Raw genomic sequence first — 21164 nt, forward strand, 5'->3', positions numbered from 1 at the left:
AAAAAAAAAAAAACAATGGCTCTCTACTATCAGGCAAAATTTTACTTCACCTTTGCAGTTAATCTAGAAACCTGTCTGTATATGACCCCATCCTTTTCCTCTTCCAATTAAAAACCATTCCCCTCCCTTCTGCTGTAGATTCTCTTCCATCTTGCTATTCAAGGACCATTAATCAGCTCTTCCTTTCTCCCCTCACCCAAAACATTTTCAGCATCTTGGACATTTGTTGGTTCATTCCCACCAGCAATTAAATAAGCCCTAAACTCTCTTTTATCATCCTCCAACTTCATTTCTAACTCTTTTCACAGTCAAATTGTTTTTTTGAAAATGAATACACAAGATTGGGGATATAGATCAGTCAGTAGAGTGCTTGCCTCACATGCACAAGGCCCTGGGTTAGATCCCCAGCACCACAAAAAAAAAAAAGAATACACATACCACTACCTTCCTCACCTCCAATTCACTTAAGTGTAATAACTTACTTTTCCATAATAATGCCTAATTTAGCTTTCGTATTCGGTCCAAGATAGCCCACAGTCTAACCAGAATCCTCTTTCCTCACTCCCTCCACTTTCCCTCCACAGAGACATTTACATTCCTATAAAGTAGAGCCATGGGTATGCTGGGGTAAAGAACAACTGCTATTTGTACACTATCTTTTGTCCTCAATGGACTCCTTATAAGGAGAGTGCAGCAGATAACTGTAAATAAGGGATCCAGGAAACCTGCACAAGCTGAGAAAGCCAGATCTCAAAGTTTTTTTCATAATTCCATACTAAAAATACACTTAGAAAGAAAGGATTATGTACTGTTAGAGACTGCAAGAAATAAGGTGAAAACAACTGGAAAGTGGGCCTACGAAGAAAAATGTAAAGAATGACAAAGTGATCAATTTGCTTGAAGAAAATACAATGTTTATCAAGCAGAACTGTTTTCATCACAATTGAAAATGCACGTAAGAATGGTTAGAACATTAAAAAAATCATTTCATGTTTCTTAAAGATTCTCACACTGACTTGTTTATATTCTCTTTCAATATCACTTTTGTCCATTGTTTATCTTTACTGAGGATTTCATATAAAATGTGAAGGAAAGCTAACAAACTGAAAGAATCAGAAAGTTTGAGCAAAAAGTAACTACAGAATATCCTCTTTGAATAATTTTAAATAATTAGATGGGACTGGGAATGTAGCTCAGTGGTAGAGAATTTGCCTTGCATGTGCAAGGCTCTAGTACAATCCCCAGCACTGCGAAAAAATATATAAGTAATTATGTTAGAGTCTGTAAACAAGTCAAAATAACACCTGGCATTTTGCCAGGGGAATGTTAGAGTTCGTAAACAAGTCTGGATGGTGCCTGGCAAAATGTCAGAGGGAGTGGTTTGAGAAGTAACAAAACCGAGCCATTAAGTGTGGAGATTCCTTATTGGTTGACTGATGTATCTAGTTTATGCTAATTAGATAAGCTGTGTGGAATGTATAAATACTGCTCCTGTCCTGCAATAAACGGCTCCCACTCCTGCTGTATCAATCTACACAAGTTGTTCGTCACCCCCCCGGTTATTTTGCTGCAGCCGGACTGTGGCATAATTAGACAAACATATGTAAATAACTACATAATTAGTAAGTATTCGTGGCTTACTATAAAATCCTTTAATTTTTGTTTTAAAACTACCTTCTAGAAAAAGCAAGTTAGTTAAAATATGAACTTTTACTCTTCAAATGAAACTATTAAAAGAATGAAAAGGCAAACTACAGACTGGAAAAAATATTTGCAAAAGCATGTATTCAACAAAGGACTTGTATTTATAATATAAGGAATTTTAACACCCCAATAAGACAAATTCGATTTAAAAATCAGCAAAGAAGAGCCGGGCATAGTGATGTACACCTCTAATCCCGGTGGCTGGGGAGGCTGAGGCAGGAGAATAGCAAGTTCAAAGCCAGCCTCAGCAATTTAGCAAGGCCCTAAGCAAATTAGTGAGACCCTAACAACTTAGCAAAACGTTTTCAGACAACTTTACAAAAAATACATGAATGACCAAGAAGTAAATGAAAAGACACTCACTACTGAACTACAATACTACTACACATCTACTACAATGGCTGAAATCAAAGACTAACCATAACAAGCGTTGCAGAGGATATAGAACAAATGCCATTCTCACACACTGACAGTGGGACTATAAAAAGTTACCACTTTGCTGTCATGTATAACAAATTAGAATAAAAAATAAATTTAAAAAAATATATATTTTAAAAAATAGTCACCACTTTGGAAAAGAGGTTGGCAGTTTCTTTAAAACAAACATACACATACTTTATAATTCAATCATTCCTTACAGATTTACACAAATGAAAGCACATATCCATCCATACAAAGAATTGTACACAAATATTCATATCAAGATTTATGTATAGTAACAAAAGCTGGCAACAACCAAAATGACTGTCAACAGATGAATGGATAAACACATTATGGTGTACTTATAACAATGGGAATACTACTTGGCAATAAAGAGGAATGAACTACCACATGCAAAAATCTAGATGAGTCTCAAAATAATTATGTGGACTAAAAGAAGCCAGACAGCCTGGCACAACAGCACACGCCTATAATCCCAGTTACTCAGGATATTGAGGCAGGAGGACCAAAAGTTGAAGAACAGGGCTGAGGATGTAGCTCAGATGGTAGAGCATTTGCCTAACATCTCTGAGGCACTGGATTAGATCCTCAGCACCACATAAAAACAAATAAATAAAATAAAGGTATTATGTCTGTCTACAACTAAAAAAATATTTAAAAAAAAAAAAGTTCAAGACCAGCATGGGCAAATAGCCAAAATGTCTCAAAAAATAAAAAGGCTGGGGATGTAGCTCAGCAGTACACCCCTTGCCTAGTTTGTGTGAAGCCCTGGATTCAATCCCCAGTACTGAAGAGGGGGAAAAAATGGCAAACACACCTCCAAAACAAATACATGTGTTACTATTTATTTTAAAATTCTAGAAAATGCAAACTAATCTATAGTAACAAAAAGCAGATCAATGAGAAGAAAGAAATTACAAATGGGCAGTAGGATACTTAGAGGGATGATAAGAGAAAAATTCCAGGGGTCCTAAATTTAATTATAAGGGCCTGAAGACAGAGGAAGAAGCTGAGCGTGGTGCTGCATGCCTGTAATTCCAGCAATTCAGGAGGCGGAGCTAGGAGGATGGCAAGTTCAAAGCCAGCCTCAGCAACTTATCAAGACACTAGTAACTCAGTGAGACCCTGTCTCTAAATAAAATATTTTTTTTTTTAAAAAAAAAGGGCCTGGGGATGTAGCTCAGTGGTTAAGCACCCCTGAGTTCAATTCCCAGTACCAAAAAAAAAAAAAAAGAAGATGGAGAAAGAGATTAAGGAAATTAATCAGTTAACCACTGCAGCCCAAAACACAATAACAAAAACTGTTCACCTTTCTAAATGTACCGTTGAAATTTTGACCCAAACTCCAAGTTGTTGAAACTGTTAACAAAATAATTTTAAAATTGTTTACCTCAACTAATCTAAAAGCAAGGAATACTCCTTATGGACCGTCCTCCTAACCTAAAACTTAACCCTGCTTTCATTATCAAGTCGGGCTTACCTACAGCCAATATAAATTCCATTTGAATAATTCATGTATTCCTTCCTCATTTTTTATTACAAAAACGCCTCTTGGTTCCTAAGTTACACCGACATCGTTCCAGCTGCTCACTAGTATTGCTACTGGGAATTGTGGAGCCTTGTTCAGAGGCTGTAGTTTTTTGTTGTTGTTGTTGTTGTTTTGTTTTGTTTTGGACTAGCATCTATATAGCTTAATAAACCCTTTTATTTCAGTGAACTCTATCTCAGGAGTTCTGGTTTAGCAAGGTGATAGGATAAGGGGTGTGTATGTGTGTAGCCAAAATCTATCAAACTGTACACTCTGAAGTTTGCATGCTAAACTCTTTAAAGATAAAAAGTCCACAACAACAGTCATTAAAAAAAAAAAAAAAAAACTTTCCGATTCCCAGTCTTGATGTGGACCCATTGCACTGCTAATCGCCTCTCTCCTTCTTGGCTTTCCCTTCATCTTAAGACCCACGTTCATCTCTCCTTTGCCTCCTCTCCTTCCGAGGGGAAGACTGAACCCCTAAACCTTCTCAAACATCTGACTAAGCTTTAAAGTACTGCCCTCTGTATTCCTGGGTCCTCAGTTATTGCTACAGGGGCCTCCTGTTTACCTACCCGTTCGCAATACTTAGCCTTACAGGAAGAGTGACAAGTGGCCCCCATCCACGGACCATCTCCCTCCCGTCCGCGTTGCCTCTCATCCTCTAAGCTTCACCCGATCAAGCACTCCTCGGTCTTGAAATACCGCTAACGGGCTCGGAACCACTACCAAAAGCTTTGTTCTTCAGTAAGCCCACCCCTGGCTTTTGGGAAGTGGGGATTCGAACACCCGCTCCCAGGTTACCTGCCACTGGCTGACCGCGCCGCGGACAGTTCAGCCACCGCGGTGGTATCTTGTTGTGTGCCATGTCGTGGAGCCGCTCAAAGCCGCGCCCCTTCGTCAACGCCCCCTGTGCCTCAGCCGCCGTCTCCTCGCTGTCAGGTTCGCACCGGAGGTTCAAGGCACCCGAATCCTGGCCGGAACCCTTATGCCGCCCGCTTCTACCGGGTAACGTCAGCGGCGGCACGTCACTTTCATTCAGGATGAACTCCACTGCTTAAGGCGAACCCACAATACACCGCGACTTCCGCCCCTTAAGGCTCCACCCCCTTTTTTCCGAGGTCAGAGGGGAAGTAAAGGAAGTTCGGCAGAGAGACAGCAAGGAATTAAAGCCACGGCGAATGGGAGGGTTGGGCTTCCCTCTCCCCGCCCCCGCGCCTCTGCGCTCCCACTCTCCCTGTCAGCCTTTGCGCGTGCGCAATTGCTGTCGTAATGCAGAGCTATGGGCGGCGTTATCCTTTTCCCATTAGAACCGAGAAAAGCTTCCCGAGGTGGAAGGAAGCCAAGGATCTTTCCGCGCGGAGACTTAGCCTCTCGTTTTGATAAAGGCGTGGCTTTACCGCTTGACATCCTGCCGGATCTGGATATGATTTAGCGTTTGGGAAAGTTTTCCTTAACGTGAATCAGGGAACAAGTTTTAGAGAAATTCTGAGGCCCAGCGAGTCAGGAGGCAAGAGCAGAAGGATCTCGCAAGTTTTGAGGCCAGCCTTACCAACTTAGTGAGACCCCGCCTCAAAATAAAAAGGGCTGGGACTGTAGCTCAGAAATAGAGTCCTGCTGGTTTCAATCCCCAATATTGCAAGAAACTAAATTCTAAGCGCCAGAGATCAGAGCTCCAGAAATCAGGAATTTCTCTTTTGTGGGAGTACTGTATGCAGCATATGAGATTAACTCCAAAACATTTTTAAAGTTTTATTTTCTGGGGCAAAGTTTCAAAGAATATTTGAGGGTCTCAGATCTGTCTCAAGCTGGGCTCGGTGGCGGACAATGAGGCAGGAGGACGTGAGTTCAAAGCCAGCTTTAGCAATATAGCGAGGACCTAAGCAACTCTGCAACACCATATCTCTAAATAAAATATAAAAAGTGGGGCAAGGGTTGTGGCTCAGGGGTTAGGTGACCCTGGGTTTAATCTCTGGTACCAAAATAAGTAAATAAAAAGTTTCTGATCAATGTGAATATTTGGTAAAGGAGGAAATGCCCAATGTAGTACCTCTCTGAGGCAAGGTTCTTTGCCTGCCAAATAAATGGTTCCTTTTATTTTCTCTTAAGGTTAAGCAGAGGTGCTTGTAAGCATTTTTTAAATGCCGTTCTATAATGAATTTTCTCTAGTCACCAGACTAAATTAATGTAAATCTGTGTGATGGAAAATTAACTATAACAATTTGATTTCATTCACCAGTCCTATATTTGCAAGAGTATAAGGCTACAGAAAATACATTTTAAAAGTGTCAATGGGAACTTCCGGGTAACTCAGCTCTCATTGAATGCCTAGACCCTCTCAGTAAGTCAGGATTAGGCTATAAATAAAGACAGTGCAATGGCAATCTCTCTGAAGCAACCTGAGTTCACACTCTTGGTCTGTCTCGCTCTTAAATTTATTCAGTCCTTTTAGTGAAGGTGTCATTTCTACCCTCACGGGACAACACCCCGTTTCCTTACAGACCAGCAATCTGCCTGAATGATGCCCAGTTAATTCCCTTCTCTTCTGGCATGTGTGCCATGCCCAAAGTAGCAACATATTTGATCCCAAACTCCCTCCAAAAAAGGGAAAGTTGAGCCTAGTCTCATGGAAGAATATCCCAATACCCCCTTCTAGGGAGGACTCCCCTTGGAGACTGTCCTTCCATTCATTCCATATTCACCTAAAGAAGCTCTCAGTCCTAGGCCCAGAGAGCTCCATACCACAGGTAAGCAACAATTATTGACTGTAAGGCAAAAAAGTGTTTGTTTTTTTTTTTAACTCCACTATCCAGTTACACCCTCTTCATCCTCAGCACCACAGATTGGGAGGACCTTCTGGTTCCTATTTGCCCACAGTAGATGATAAAGGGGGGAAAGCAGCATCCAAGTCAGTGAGAGGTTTCTCCTCCTAACAAGAATCCCATGCTGATGAGAATTTCTGCCTACAAGGCTCCCAGGTCCCAGATGTCTCTGCTAGTCAGAAGATGAAATGCCCACAAAAGGACAATTTTTTAAATGCCGTCCTATAATGAATTTTTAACTCCTCCCTGGCTTTCTAGAATCCCCAACTCACCCTCCCAAATGTCCTGGCTTCCTCATTATTGGCATAGATTCTCTTCATGGTGAATTCTTCCATCAAACATGCATTTTGCTCATAAGAAAGGGAAGGGGAGAAATAGATGAACTCTAGATAGAGCAGAGGGGTGGGAGGAAAAGTGGGGGGCAGGGGGTTAGAAATGATGGTGGAATGTGATGAACTTCATTATCCAAAGTACATGTATGAAGACAGGAATTGGTGTGAATATCCTTTTTATACAACCTGAGATACGGGGGAAAAATGTGCTCTAATGTGTAATATGAATTGTAATGCATTCCTCTGTCATATATGTAAAAAATCAATAAAAAAGATTTTTAAAAAATAAGAAAGAGCAGGGATGGTGGCACGTGCCTATAATCTCAGCAGCTTGGGCGCCAAGGCAAGAGGATTGCAAGTTCAAGGGCAGCCTTAGCAATTAAGCGAGGCCCTAAGCAAGTTAAATAAAAAGGGCTAGGGATGTGGATCAGTGGTTAAGCACCTGCGTTAAATCTCTAGTATCACAATTAAAGGGGTGGGGGAATAAAAATAAAATTGAACTTTCCCTGATAAAAAAAGGGAGCTTTTCTTGGAGCATTTCCTTAGAGAAAACTTGAATTTGTAAATTTTTTCTCTTCACTTTGATATGTACATAATCCTTAAAAAGTTAAATGAGCCTCTTGCATGTTAAATGAGCCTCAGAGCCCAGTCTTTAGAATGTAAACATCAAGGAAGATAATATTCCTATCTCCTTGTTGCCTTGAGAGTTTTGCCTTAGAGTTTAACCAAGGGGCTTTTTCCAGACTGTAACAACACATTTGTGTTAGAGATAGGAAAAGTTTTCTTTTTCTTTCAAATAATGGCAATTAACTAAGCCAGGTGGCCACTCCAATTACCAAGTGAACTTAGGATGAACTATGAAAGAATGTTTAGCAAATGGTGCTGCCAAGTCTTCTTACATAAGGACAGGTTGTTTACCTTGAGAACATGCATGTAATAGATTGTATATGCTTGGCAATATCCCAGTGAGGTTTATTTCTCTTTGCAACCTCGTTAGATTATGAGGTGCATCTCAGTGTGGCTTAATGTTCAATCAATAATAAAACTCTTTATTTTCTACATAGGTGGAGAGGAGTTTTCTAGGTTGGCAAGTTACATTCTCAGTTCCCCCAATGTGTGTTTGCGCCTCACTGAACTCCCAAAGGCTGTTGCAAAAATGTGCCTCCTCTGAGACTGAACAATGCCCTCTCAAGCCGTGTTTTTGCGGAGTTCAGTCTCCTGCTCCATGCCTTTTTAGGAATGGTTGATTAAGGAGTGAACCTGTTTATTCTCACAGCCTGTTATCCAAAGTGTGTTAGAAGGACACGCCCAACTGGCTCCAGAAATTGGCAAAGTGTCAGAGAGGGACATCACCTTCTTTGATCTGTCCCCATCTTCCTTAGCTGGTAGGGACTAAGCTGGTGCCACCTATTTCTCATTCCCTTTCCCATATTTGTGAGCCACAACCTCTACCTTCTGCCTGTACTTCCCCAGCTTTGGTAGGCGCTCCTGATGGGTTAGTTTAGAGCAGAGGAGGAACACAAGAATTCAGGGTCTAAATTCAAGGTTTGGGCAAAAGAAGACAAATTCAAAATTATCCTCTATTGTTGTTGTTGTTTTTTTTTTTTTTTCCTTTGAGCACCAGCTGAAGTCATTGACTGGCGTTCAAGGCCATGTTTTGCAAACACGGCAACCTTTGGACAGAATCTCACTTTTCACAGACAAATTCTCCTTTCCGAGTCTCAGTACACATCTTACTCCAAGGTATAGGGAGCAAAACAATAAGCAGCTTGTCTCTCTTGCAGACTTACACTGGTATAGGTGAATTCATATGCATTAAATGTGGTACAGTATTACTTCATTGTGGTCAAATTGATATATGCCAGTGACTATTCTAATGTCATAAGCAAATCCCAAGCTCCTTCCCAAGACCTAATTAGGCATGTGTAAATTTTATATCCTTAGTCTTATAGAGGGTCCCACAAATTATATAAATTCAAGACTATTATGGGTTGAATTGTGCCCAGCACTCACACACACACACACACACACACACACACACACACAAATTGAAATCCTACTCCCCAGAGCCTCAGAATGTAATCTGATTTGGAAACAGTCTGTAAATAGGGAATCAAGTTAAAATGGGGTCATTAGGGTGGGCCTAAGTCAACATGAATGGTATCATAAAACTGGGAAACTTGAGCATAGAGATGGACATGCACAAAAGAAAGTGTGTGAAGACACAGAGCAAGAAGATGGTCCTGTGACAAGCCAAAGAACACAAAGGATTGCTGGCCAGCACTGGGTGCTAGAAGAGACAAGGGAGAATTCCCGCTAGAGAATGGCCTTGCCAAACCCGTAAGACAATATACTTCTTACCGTTTTAAGCCACCAGTTTTGGATATGCTTTTACAACAGTCCTAGGAAACTAATACAAGGCCTCATGAAACCTGAGTCTACTTTCTAGTTATAAAGTTATAAAGTCCTTGTTCTCTGAACCAAAGTCTCTTACCCTTTCACTTTTTTTGTTTGTTTGTTTTGTTTTGTTTTGTTTTGTTTTGGAGATTGAACCCAGGGACATTTGACCACTGAGCTACATCCTCAGCCTTTTTTATTTTTTATTTTGAAATAAGTTCTCATTAAATTTCCCAGGCTGGCCTCAAACTTTCAGTCCTCCTGCCTTAGTCTGACTGCCAACATCTTCATAGCCCTCCCTGGCCAGCAGGTCACTGTCCCTGTTCCTGAGGTAGAGCCCACCCCTAAAAAATGCCCTGGGACTGTATAACCAATGTGATCCTGCAACCTGTACATGTAGAAAAATAAGATTAAGATTACGTACCCCATTTGAATCAAATGTATGATATGTCAAGATCATTGTAATGTTTTGAGCAACTAATAAAAATTTTTTTTAAAAAAAATGCCCTGGGACTCCAGAGGGCCATCTTTCATCAGAGCCACCACCCTTTTTTAGTTGCCTGAACGAAATACCACAAACAGGGATGGCTTAACCGGAATATATTCTTTCACAGTTCTAGAAGCTAAAAATCCAAAATGAAGTTTTGAAGAAAGCTTCTTCCTTGGCTCTTCCAGTTTCTGGTTAATGAAGTTTTGAAGAAAGCTTCTTCCTTGGCTCTTCCAGTTTCTTACCTATCTTTCTTCTTTAGAAAACAATACAATTTTTTACAGAAATCTGAGACTGAGAGCTGAGGTCAGTTGAGAGTGTACTTAAGACCTTGGGTTCAATAGAGAGGGAAATGGAAGAGGAAAATAAAAGAAGAAACTAACTGCAATAGTGGCTGCAGAGAATGATATATATGAAAACTCAAGTTTGTCTTATCTTCCTTCCTTCTGCCAATAGCTCTGAACCTACCTAAGGAGTGTAGATGTTTCAGTATCTAGTCTTTTTGGAGGTGCTAGGTGTTCCCTTGGTGATCAATGACTTCTAAAGGTTCATACTCATATCTGCTTGTTAATTCCTCAACAAAGTTTCATCATGAAATAACTCTAATTCTAGGGCTGCAAATATGCACTCCATCCTAAACAAGCTCCTACACAGAGAAAGCTGATTCTTCAACCACAATCCTGTGTGCAAAAATATTACATCTCTTTATTTTCTATAAATCAACTTCATATTATTTCTGTATTCTTTTCTTACTAAACAGATAGGAAATCCCAGTTTTTTCCATTCTTGGGGCTTCCTGCTCCACTTCTATCCCTAGAAATACATCTTGGTTCTAGAAGATCAGATAACATATTTCCAAGAATTGTGTAAAGGGAACGATTGGTCCTTATCATTAACCATCTGGTCACACAGCTTACACTGATCTTTGACAGTTCCTTCCAGTTCAATACCTCTATTCTGCTTCTCAAACACATTGTGGGGAAAGGGCATCTTTTGTGAATCTGGAAATCTTTTGCTCAAGCCTTGCTTTCTAGATGCACCTATAGCCATTCCTCTCCAAGTCACTGCAAGGGAGCAGGACCTAGATGCCCTAAATCAGCCAAAAGTAATGTCCAACCCCTTCCTTCACCGAGCAGACAAGCCTGAAGTAAACATTAAATTAGAACATATGATGGGATAATATTCTGAGAAATTAATTTTAGGAGGGCATTGGTGATTTAAGCCAGTGGTGATTTACCACTGATCTACATCCCCAGCCCTTTCTATTTTTCATTTTGGGAAAGGGTCTCACTGAGTTGCTGAGGCCAGCCTTGAACTTGTGATCCTCCTGTCTCAACTTCCTGAGCCACTGGGATTACAGGCATGCACCACTGCACCCAGTGTGAGAAATTAATTTTTTTAGGATTTGATGAAAGAATGGACACAACAAGTAAGGGAAGCATGAAAGATGACTCCAATCTTTCCACTCTAAAAAGACCTCCAACTTTCCAATTAGCTCCAGGGATCCTCAGCCTTTTATTTTAAGTATAACAAATAGATCCAAAATGTGTATATGGAGTCATTTCCCTTGAATAGTGAGAAGTTGAGTATGTATGTGGAGGGGTAGGGGGAGTCTCATGAAAATAGAAGGGAGACCAGTAGAGACAAGGGACCAGGGGGAGAGAGTAAGAGAAGTAAAATGGAATTAGTTTGACAAAATTACAAGCATGTGCAAATATGTAACAACAAATCCCACTATTGTGTATAATTAGAAGGAACCAATAAAAATTAAGAAAAGATAAAACTAGACTGTGATTTTTGTACAACCTAACTGAATCACACATGGACACTAGATGGAGCTAAAAACCACATAATCTAACCTCCCACAACTTTGGAAACCAAGAAAGTAGGTCAGTGAGTCAGATTCTTCAATTACCGTCTATTCCAAATGTTGGGTTTGGCCCGGGTTTCTAAATTCTTAGTAACAGAGGTCAACCTAACCAACCAGGTGATTAATAGTGACCAGCAAGGTACTTATATTGTCCGGCTTTTGTAAGTATCTTCATTTGAAAAGATCAAAAGAAAAAAAAAACTGCTTTCTAGGCATGAAAGATTTCAAAGATAATGAGTATCTGCTTCTGTGTGCCATAAAAATCTAACTCTACTGTTTAAATTATATGGAACACTGCCTGTCTTTCCATTTGAGTATGACATAACTTCATGTGTGGATTGTGCCTTTCCTTGCACGAAGCATTTGTTCAGAGATTAACAGGAGCTAATCCTTGCAATTTATGTGAAACAGATATTGCCATCATCCCCATTTTATAGATGAAGAAACAGACTCAAAGAGAGTTTCAGTAATTTGCTCAAAACCTCCTATCCAGGAAGTGGAAGAACCAGGCTGGTGGGGGGCGGGGTGATGAAATCTGCCAGCAGAGTCCAGAAACCTTTGTTCTAATACAAGCTATGCCATCCATGTGTATGTTAGACCTTGAGGGTGGGGGAAATCATCCTTCAAGGCCTGGGTTTTTTGTTTGTTTGTTTGTTTTTTAAGTGATAAGATGGTTCATACTTTGGAGTGCCTTAAATGCAGGAAATCACCTGGATATTAAAATGTAGATTCTGATTCAGTAAGTTTGGAGTGGATCTCAGATTCTACATTTCAAACAAGTTTTCCATGATGCCCAGGCTGCTGTTTGGAGGTCTACATTGAGTAGCTTTCCTACTGTGGGAAAGGTAATAAAGAACATACAAATAGGAAAATATTTTCAAAACTAAGAAATGATCTAATTCTATATCTGTATCAATATTTGTAATTTGAGATATTAACTGATAGCTGTCTATTTGAAAATACTCTTTTATTGTTAGTACTGATATAAATGTGACTTTGTTTTATGCTTCTAAATTAATTGGAGCCTATCAAATCCTAGTGGGTAATAAAACTTTGTTATGGCCTGGGGATGTGGCTCAAGCGGTAGCATGCTCACCTGGCATGCGTGCGGCCCGGGTTCGATCCTCAGCACCACATACAAACAAAGATGTGTACGCCGAAAACTAAAAAATAAATATTAAGATTCTCTCTCTCTCTCTCTCTCTCTCTAAAAATAAAAAAAAAACTTTGTTATCCTAGTTATTAGCCACCAATATATTACTATTGTTTGATTCTCTTTTTTTAATATTTATTTTTTTTAGTTGTAGGTGAACACAGTATCTTTACTTCATTTTTATGTGGTGCTGAGGATCGAACCCAAGAATTCACGTGTGCTAGGCAAGCACTCTACCACTGAGCCACAACCCCAACCCTGCTTGATTCTTAAGTTGTTTTTAATTTCTGATTAATAGCACAACTGGCATTTCAGATGATGCCGCAGTCTGGCTGGGCACAAATGCCGCAGTCTGGCTGGGCACACAATCACGAGCCACCACACAGCTTGTAGATTCAAACAGCAACTCTTTATTCCCGAACTCACACCAGCCGTCTACAATCACGTTCTGGGGAAATCCACATTCTCTGCCCAAATCCACGTTCTCTGGGCTTCTGTCTCCCAAAAAATACTGTCTGAATCCCGTGAGAACTCAAGGGGAACTCAGGCAGCAGGATACGCCCTATTCCCAGCAGGAATAATCTTAAACCTTAAACCTGGAACCTAAACCGGAACACCCTAAACCCGATTATCCTAAACCGGGAACGCCCTAAATCTGGATCCGCCCTGGTCCTTGAGCAAGGTCACCTACATGCAATGTCACTGCAAAATGTCCTATTTCCACGAGTCCTTCCACTAAGCAACATGGGGTACGCTGGCAAGGAAATTGTCATACCTACTTGGCTAATGGCTCCCAGCAAGATGAACCACCTTAGATTTCCTAGTGACATCTAATATGAATTCAATGGTTTATTTCTACAACATAAAATCATCATCTTTACCCAATTACATGGGAAAAGGAAGCATGCTATTTCCTAAGTAACCTCTCCAACTGGATCACTCTTTTATCTCCTTACAGATTCCATTTGCTTGCTACTGTTATTAAGTCATAGCATGTGCATAGTATAGATTGATTTGTCTAGAAATTTTGCATTTATTCCATGTAGTACTTTACAATTTGCAAAAGCGCCATCTGCATTAACTCATTTCAACACGCAAAACTTAGTGAATTAAGTAGGGAAAAGAACATTTCATTTTTCCATATTGTATATGAAGAGATCAGAAGGTTGTGTCACACAAGAACACATCCAGGCTGGCCATAGTGGCACATGCCTATAATCCCAGTAACTCGGGGGCTGAGATAGGAGGCATACACATAAATAGGTACTGAGGTCCCCCTCAACAATTTAGCAAAGCCCTAAGCAACTCAGTGAGAGACCCTGTCTCAAAAAACAAAATAAAATAAAAGGGGTTGGAGTTGTAGCTCAGTAGAAAAGTACACCTGGGTTCAATCCAGGTACCAAAACAAACAAACAAGAAAACAAAGTCAGTGTTTTTTTTGGTTTTGGTTTTGGTTTTTAGCCTCACTAAATTGCTAAGGCTGGCCTTGAACTTGCAATCCTCCTGAGTTGCTAGAACTACAGGCATGAGCCACTGCACCTGCCCAGCCATTGTCTCTTGACTAAAACCCAAGCATCTTTTACTGCACCACACTGCTTCTCTATTTGTGATTCACTGAGCATACCATTCTGTGAATAGCGTGTCTATGCAGGATATAAAGAAGAAAGGAGGATTTCTGCTCATTTTTTTGTCACGCTTTCTAACTCTTTATTGAAATGGTCTTTCAATTCCGGTAATTTTTCCTTGATTTTTACTCCTTATACTATCCTTTACTTCACATATCAATTTAACTATGTACAATCTGAACTCCTTCTTGGACTCTTCTTCTGCTCTGTTATCTTCTACTCTGTTATCAGTGGCTTCTGTTGTTGAAGCATCTTGGTTTGTTTGGGGCGCTTTATTCCCTTGTTTTTTTCATGATGTTAGTGTGTTTTCCCATCTAGAAGTATGGATCTAAGGCAGCATAAATTCTATCTGGTAGACCTATAGTGTCCCTGAAGTTTTCCAGCACTTCACAGTTAATGGTGAGACCAATATCCAAATTATAAACTCAATAGAAAGCACCATCAACAGACTAGACCACTTAGAAGACAGAACCTTAGACAATGAAAACAAAATATATAATCTTGAAAGTAGAGTTGACCATGAAGATAAGATGGTAAGGAAACCATGAACAGAACATTCAAGAATTATAGGATAACATGAAAAGATCAAATTTAAGAGTTATCAGAATAGATGAAGGAGCAGAGATACAAACTAGTTATTAGCCACCAACATAATGCATAATCTTTTCAATGACATGATATGATAGCAGAAAATTTCCCAAATCTAAAGAATGAAATGGAAAAATCAAATACAAGAAGCTTATAGAACCCCAAATGTACAAAATTACAGCATACCCACACCAAGACACATTATAATGAGAATGACTAACACAGAGAATAAAGATAAAATCTTAAAGGCTGTGAGAGGAAAAAAAATCAAATTACATATAGGGGGAAACCAATTTGGATCTCAACTGATTTTTCAACCCAGAACCTCAAAGTTAGGAGGTCTTGGAATAATATATTCCAAGCTCTAAAAGAAAGCAGATGCCAACCAAGAATTTTATATCCAGCAAAATTAAGTTTTAGATTTGAAAATGAAATTAAAACTTTCCATGATAAACAACAATTAAAAGAATTCACAACTAGAAAGCCTACATTACAGAGCATTCTCAACTAAATATTCCATGAGGATGGAGTGAAAAAAAAAAAGTGAAAACCAGCAAAGGGAGGATCTACACTAAAGGGACATTCAACCAAATGAGAAACTAAGACATATCAAAAAACAGAAATAAATCAGAATGACAGGGAATACAAAGCATATCTCAATAATAACCTTGAACGTTAACAGCCTAAACTCATCAATCAAAAGACATAGATTGGCAGCTTGGATTAAACAGCAAGACCCAACAATATGCTATCTTCAAGAGACTCACCTCACAGACAAAGATATCCACAGGGTGAAGGTGAAAGGATGGAAAAAAAAAACAAAACTTATCACTCATATGGATTGCGTAAACAAGAAGGGGTTTCCATTCTCATCTCAGATAAAGTAGACTTCAAACCGAAGTTAATCAGAAGAAACAAAGAAGAACATTTTATACTTCTTTAGAGAAGTATATATAAGCAGGATATAACAATTATAAATATTTATGCCCCAAACAATGGAGCTTCTATTTACATTAAACAAAACCTTCTCCATTTCAAGAGACAAATAGACCACAATACAATAATACTGGGTGACTTTAACACACCTCTCTCACTACTGGACAGATCTTCCAAACAAAGACTAAATAAGGAAACTATAGAACTAAATAATGCAACCAATAATTTAGACTTAACAGACATATATAGAATATTTCATCCATTAATGAGGGAATATACTTTCTTCTCAGCAGCACAAGGCTCCTTCTCTAAAACAGACCATATTTTATGCCACAAAGCAATTCAATAAATACAAAAATTAGAGATAATACCCTGCATTCTATCAGACCACATTGGAATGAAATTAGAAATCAACAATAAAATGAAAAATACAAGCTACTGTAACAAATGGAAACTAAATAATACACTATTGAATGATGAATGGATAGTAGAAGAAATCAAGGATGAAATAAAAAAAAATTCATAGAGGTAAATGAGAACACTGATACAACATATCAAAATCTCTGAGACACTATGAAGGCAGTACCAAGAGGAAATTTTATTGCATTGAGTACGTTCGTTAAAAGAATAAAAAGTCAACAAAGAATAAACTAACACTATATCTCAAAGACCTAGGGAAAAAACAAATCAACACCAAAAGCAATAGAAGACAGGAAATAATTCAAATCAGAGCTGAAATCAATGAAATCGAAACAATTGCAAAAATTGACCAAAAAATTGGTTCTTTTCAAAATAAATAAATAAAATAGATAAACCCCTGGCCATGCTAATGAAGAGAAAAAGAGAGAAAACTCAAATTACTGAACTACAAGATGAAGAAGGAAATATCACAACAGACATGTCTGAAATACAGAAGATAACTAGAAACTATTTTGAAAATTTATACTCCAATAAAATAGAAAATATTGAAAACGTCAACAAATTTCTAGAGACATATGACTTACCCAAACTACATGAGGAGGTCATACATGATTTAAACAGATCAATTTCAAGTAATAAAATAGAAAATGCCATCAAAAGCCTACCAACCAAGAAAAGCCCAGGACCAGATGGATTCTCAGCCGAGTTCTACAAGACTTTCAAAGAAGAATTAATACCAATACTCCTCAAAGTATTCCACGAAATAGAAAAGGAGGGAACCCTTCCAAACCCATTCTATGAGGCTAATATCACCCTGTTTACAAAAACCAGACGAAGACACATCAAGGAAAGAAAATATCAGACCAATATCCCTGATGAACATAGATGCAAAAATTCTTAATAAAATTCTGGCAAATCGCATACAAAAACATATTTAAAAGATAGTGCACTACAATCAAGTGGGGTTCATCTCATGTGTGCAGAGTTGGTTCAACATGTGGAAACATAATTCATCATATTATGGAAACACAATTCATCATATTAATAGACTTAAAAACAGAATCATATGATCATCTCAATAGATGCAGAAAAAGCATTTGACAAAATACAACACACCTTCATGTTCAAAACACTAGAAAAACTAGAGATAGTAGGAACATATCTCAACATTGCAAAAGCTATATATGCTAAGCCCAAGGCCAGCATCATTCTAAATGGAAAAAAAATTGAAAGCATTCCCTCTAAAAATTAGAACAAGAAAAGGATGTCCTCTTTTACCACTTCTATTCAATATCATCCTTGAAACTCTAGCCAGAATAATTAGACAAAAGAAAGAAATTAAAGAGATACAAATAGATAAAGAAGAACTCAAACTATCACTATTTGCTGATGACACGATTCTATACTTAGAAGATCCAAAAAATTCCACCAGAAAACTTCTAGAACTAATAAATGAATTCAGCAAAGTAGCAGGATATAAAATCAACACCCATAAATCAAACACATCTCTATACATCAGTGATGGATTCACTGAAAGAGAAATAAAGAAAACTACCCCATTCACAACAGCCTCAAAAAAAAATAAAATAAAATACCTGGGAATCAATCTAACAAATGAGATGAAAGACCTCTAGAACAAAAACTACATAACATTAAAGAAAGAAATTTAAGGGCTGGGGATGTGGCTCAAGCGCTAGCGCGCTCGCCTGGCATACGTGCGACCCGGGTTCGATCCTCAGCACCACACACAAACAAAGATGTTGTGTCCGCCAAAAAACTAAAATAAATAAATAAATATTAAAAATTCTCTCTCTCTCTTTAAAAAAAAAAAAAAGAAAGAAAGAAATTTAAGAAAACCTCAGAAGATGAAAGATCTCCCATGCTCCTGGATAGGCAGAATTAATATTGTCAGTAGCCCTATTACCAACAGTGTTATACAAATTTAATGCAATTCCTATTAAAATCCTAATGACAGTCTTCATAGAAATAGAAAAAGCAATAATTAAATTTATTTGGAAAAATAAGTGACCCAGAATAGCTAAAGCAATCCTTAGCTAAAAAAGTGATGAAGCAGGAGGCATCACAATAACAGAACTTAAACTATACTACAAAGTTATAGTAACAAAAGTGACATGGCTTTGGTACTAACATAGACTTGTAGACCAGTGGTACAGAATAGAGGACACAGAAACAAATCCACATAAATATGGTTATGTCACACTAGACAAAGGTGCCAAAAACATTCACTGAAGAAAAGATAGCCTATTCAACAAATGGTGCTGGCAAAACTGGAAATCCATATGTAGCAAAATGAAATTAAACCTCTATTTCTCATCCTGCACAAAAATCAACTCAAAGTGGATCAAAAACTTAGGCACTAGAACAGAGACCTTGCATCTAATAAAAGAAAAAATAGGCCCAAATCTTTACCATGTCGGCCTAGGATCTGACTTCCTTAACAAGACTCCTAAAGCACAAGAAGTAAAACCAAGAATCAATAAATGGGATGGATTCAAATTTAAAAGCTTCTTCTCAGCAAAGAAAACAATAAATAACTTTAGGAGAGAGCCTACAGATTGGGATAAAATCTTTACCACATGCACCTCCGATAAAACATTAATTTCGAGGATATGTAAAGAACTCAAAAAACTTAACCTCCCAAAACCCAAATAACCCTATCAATAAATGGACCAAGGAACTGAATAGACACTTCACAGAAGAAGAAATACAATCAATGAACAAATATATGAAAAAGTGTTCAACATCTCTAGCAATTAGAGAAATGCAAATCAAAAGTATACTAAGATTTCATCTCACTCTTGTCAGAATGGCAATCATAAGAATACAGGAAACAATAAATGTTGCCAAGGATGTCAGGGAAAAGTACACTCATACATTGCAGGTGACACTGCAAATTGGCGCAACCACTATGGAGAGTCCTCAGAAAACTGAGAATGAAACCACCATTTGACCCAGCTATCCCACTCCTCGGTTTATATCCAAAGAACTTAAAATCAGCATACTACAGAAATGCAGCCATGTCAATGTTTATAGCAGCTCAATTCACAATAGCTAGACTATGGAACCAACCTAGGTATCCCTCAATAGATGAATGGATAAAGATAATGTAGTATATATACTCAATGGAATATCACTCGGCTTTAAAGAAGAATAAAATTATGGTATTCACCAGTAAATGGATGGAGTTAGAATATCATGCTAAGCAAAATAAGCCAATCTCACAAAACCAAAGGCCAAATTTTTTCTCTAATATGGGGATGCTAATTCACAATAAGGCCGGGGTGGGGGCCACTAGAGAAAAATAGCGTTACCTTAAATTAGGTAAAGGGAAGTGATGGGAGGGGATGAGAAGGGATGTGGGGATAGGAAAGAGTAGAATGAAACAGACATTATTACTTTATGTATATATGTGACTACGAGACCAATATGATTCTACAACATGTACACTCAGAAAAATAAGAAATTATATCCCATCTATGTATGATATATCAAAGTGCACAAACGCGTTCTACTGTCACGTATAACTAATTAAAACAAACTTAAAAATTAATTTAAAAGTATATAAAATATTAGGTTTCCTTACAGCAATGGTATGAGTGGCATTTTTATTTTATTTCATTTAGATCTTGATTTAATATATCATGTTTATCTGTGGAATCTGGACATGGTGGTCTTTCTACAGGAAGGCATTTTGATGTGGTAAGGTCCCTCCTTCCCTCTGTAAGCTCACACACCTGGTGATTGCTTATTAGCTTTGTTTTTCTGTAGGTACTGAAGCTATGGGGAAAGGTCTTGACTCTCAGGGCTTCCCTGCCACCTTCCTCTGACACTGACCCATCCTGATGTAGGACTGAGGAGAGCTCATCACCAGCAGTGTAGAAGATGACCCAGCAATACTTGCAGTCCTGTATGGGGCTCTGTGTATTCATGACCACTTCTGGGGGCTTCTTCCTCTTTGGAGATTTTCTTAAATTTTCTTTTCTTAAATTATAACTGGCAGATGTGATGTGTTAGCAGTCCTCCTAGTTCCAATTAAATTATCATTCTTGGTGTAACTTGGCAAAAAAATTGCTATTACAATGTGACTTGTTTGGTACTGGGGATTGAAACAAGGGCCTCTTGCATTCTAGGCAAGCACTCCACCACTAAGCTACAGACACAACCTTTTAAAAAATATCTATTTTAAGACAGGATATCTTGTTAAACTGCCCAGGTTGCCCTCAAACTAGCAATCCTCTTGCATCAGCCTGCAGAGTAGCTGAGATTACAGGTATAGACCACTGCATGGGGACACAAAGTGCTTTTTGAAGATTAAATGATCTAATCAGATGGAAAATATCTGGCACAGAAGACCCACTGAGAGCCACTTTAATTTTATGATGTTGATTATATGCTTATTATATATTGATGTATATGTGCTGTGAAATTAACCTACTCAAACATTTCAAAAACTTATTGTGGATTAATAGATTATTGATATTTGCTATCAGTATAGAAACTTCTAGAATATTGTCCATAGTACATAACTTTGAAGTTTTCATCATTTTATTTTATTTTTAAACATTTATTTTTTAGTTGTAGGTGGACACAATACCTTTGTGTTTTTTGTTGTTGTTGTTGTTTTTTGTTTTTGTTTTTTTTAAAGAGAGAGAGAGAATTTTTAATATTTATTTTTTAGTTTTCGGCGGACACAACATCTTTGTTTGTATGTGGTGCTGAGGATCGAACCCAGGCTGCACACATGCCAGGAGAGCACGCTACTGCTTGAACCACATCCCCAGCCCCTCTTTGTTTTATTTTTATGTGCTGCTGAGGATCAAATCCAGTGCCTCACGCATGC

The 21164-nt window shown here is 38.3% G+C and overlaps 1 protein-coding gene across 2 annotated transcripts in view; it reads right to left on the bottom strand.

Annotated features, from left to right (window-relative positions):
* The window catches only part of Rngtt (RNA guanylyltransferase and 5'-phosphatase), a 228847-nt gene extending 224087 nt beyond the window's left edge, over positions 1 to 4760 (bottom strand). Inside the window, exon 1 of one of the 2 annotated variants that reach the window (XM_015499298.2) lies at positions 4478 to 4760. In XM_015499298.2, coding sequence (XP_015354784.1) covers positions 4478 to 4541 — 64 coding nt within the window. In that variant the 5' untranslated portion in view covers positions 4542 to 4760. The remainder of the gene's footprint in view (positions 1 to 4477) is intronic. The other variant, XM_015499296.2, reaches the window with a different exon arrangement.
* Between the last annotated feature and the right edge of the window lie 16404 nt (positions 4761 to 21164).

This window comes from Marmota marmota, unplaced genomic scaffold (genome assembly GCF_001458135.2).
Source record: "Marmota marmota marmota unplaced genomic scaffold, marMar, whole genome shotgun sequence".
Lineage (NCBI taxonomy): Eukaryota > Metazoa > Chordata > Mammalia > Rodentia > Sciuridae > Marmota > Marmota marmota.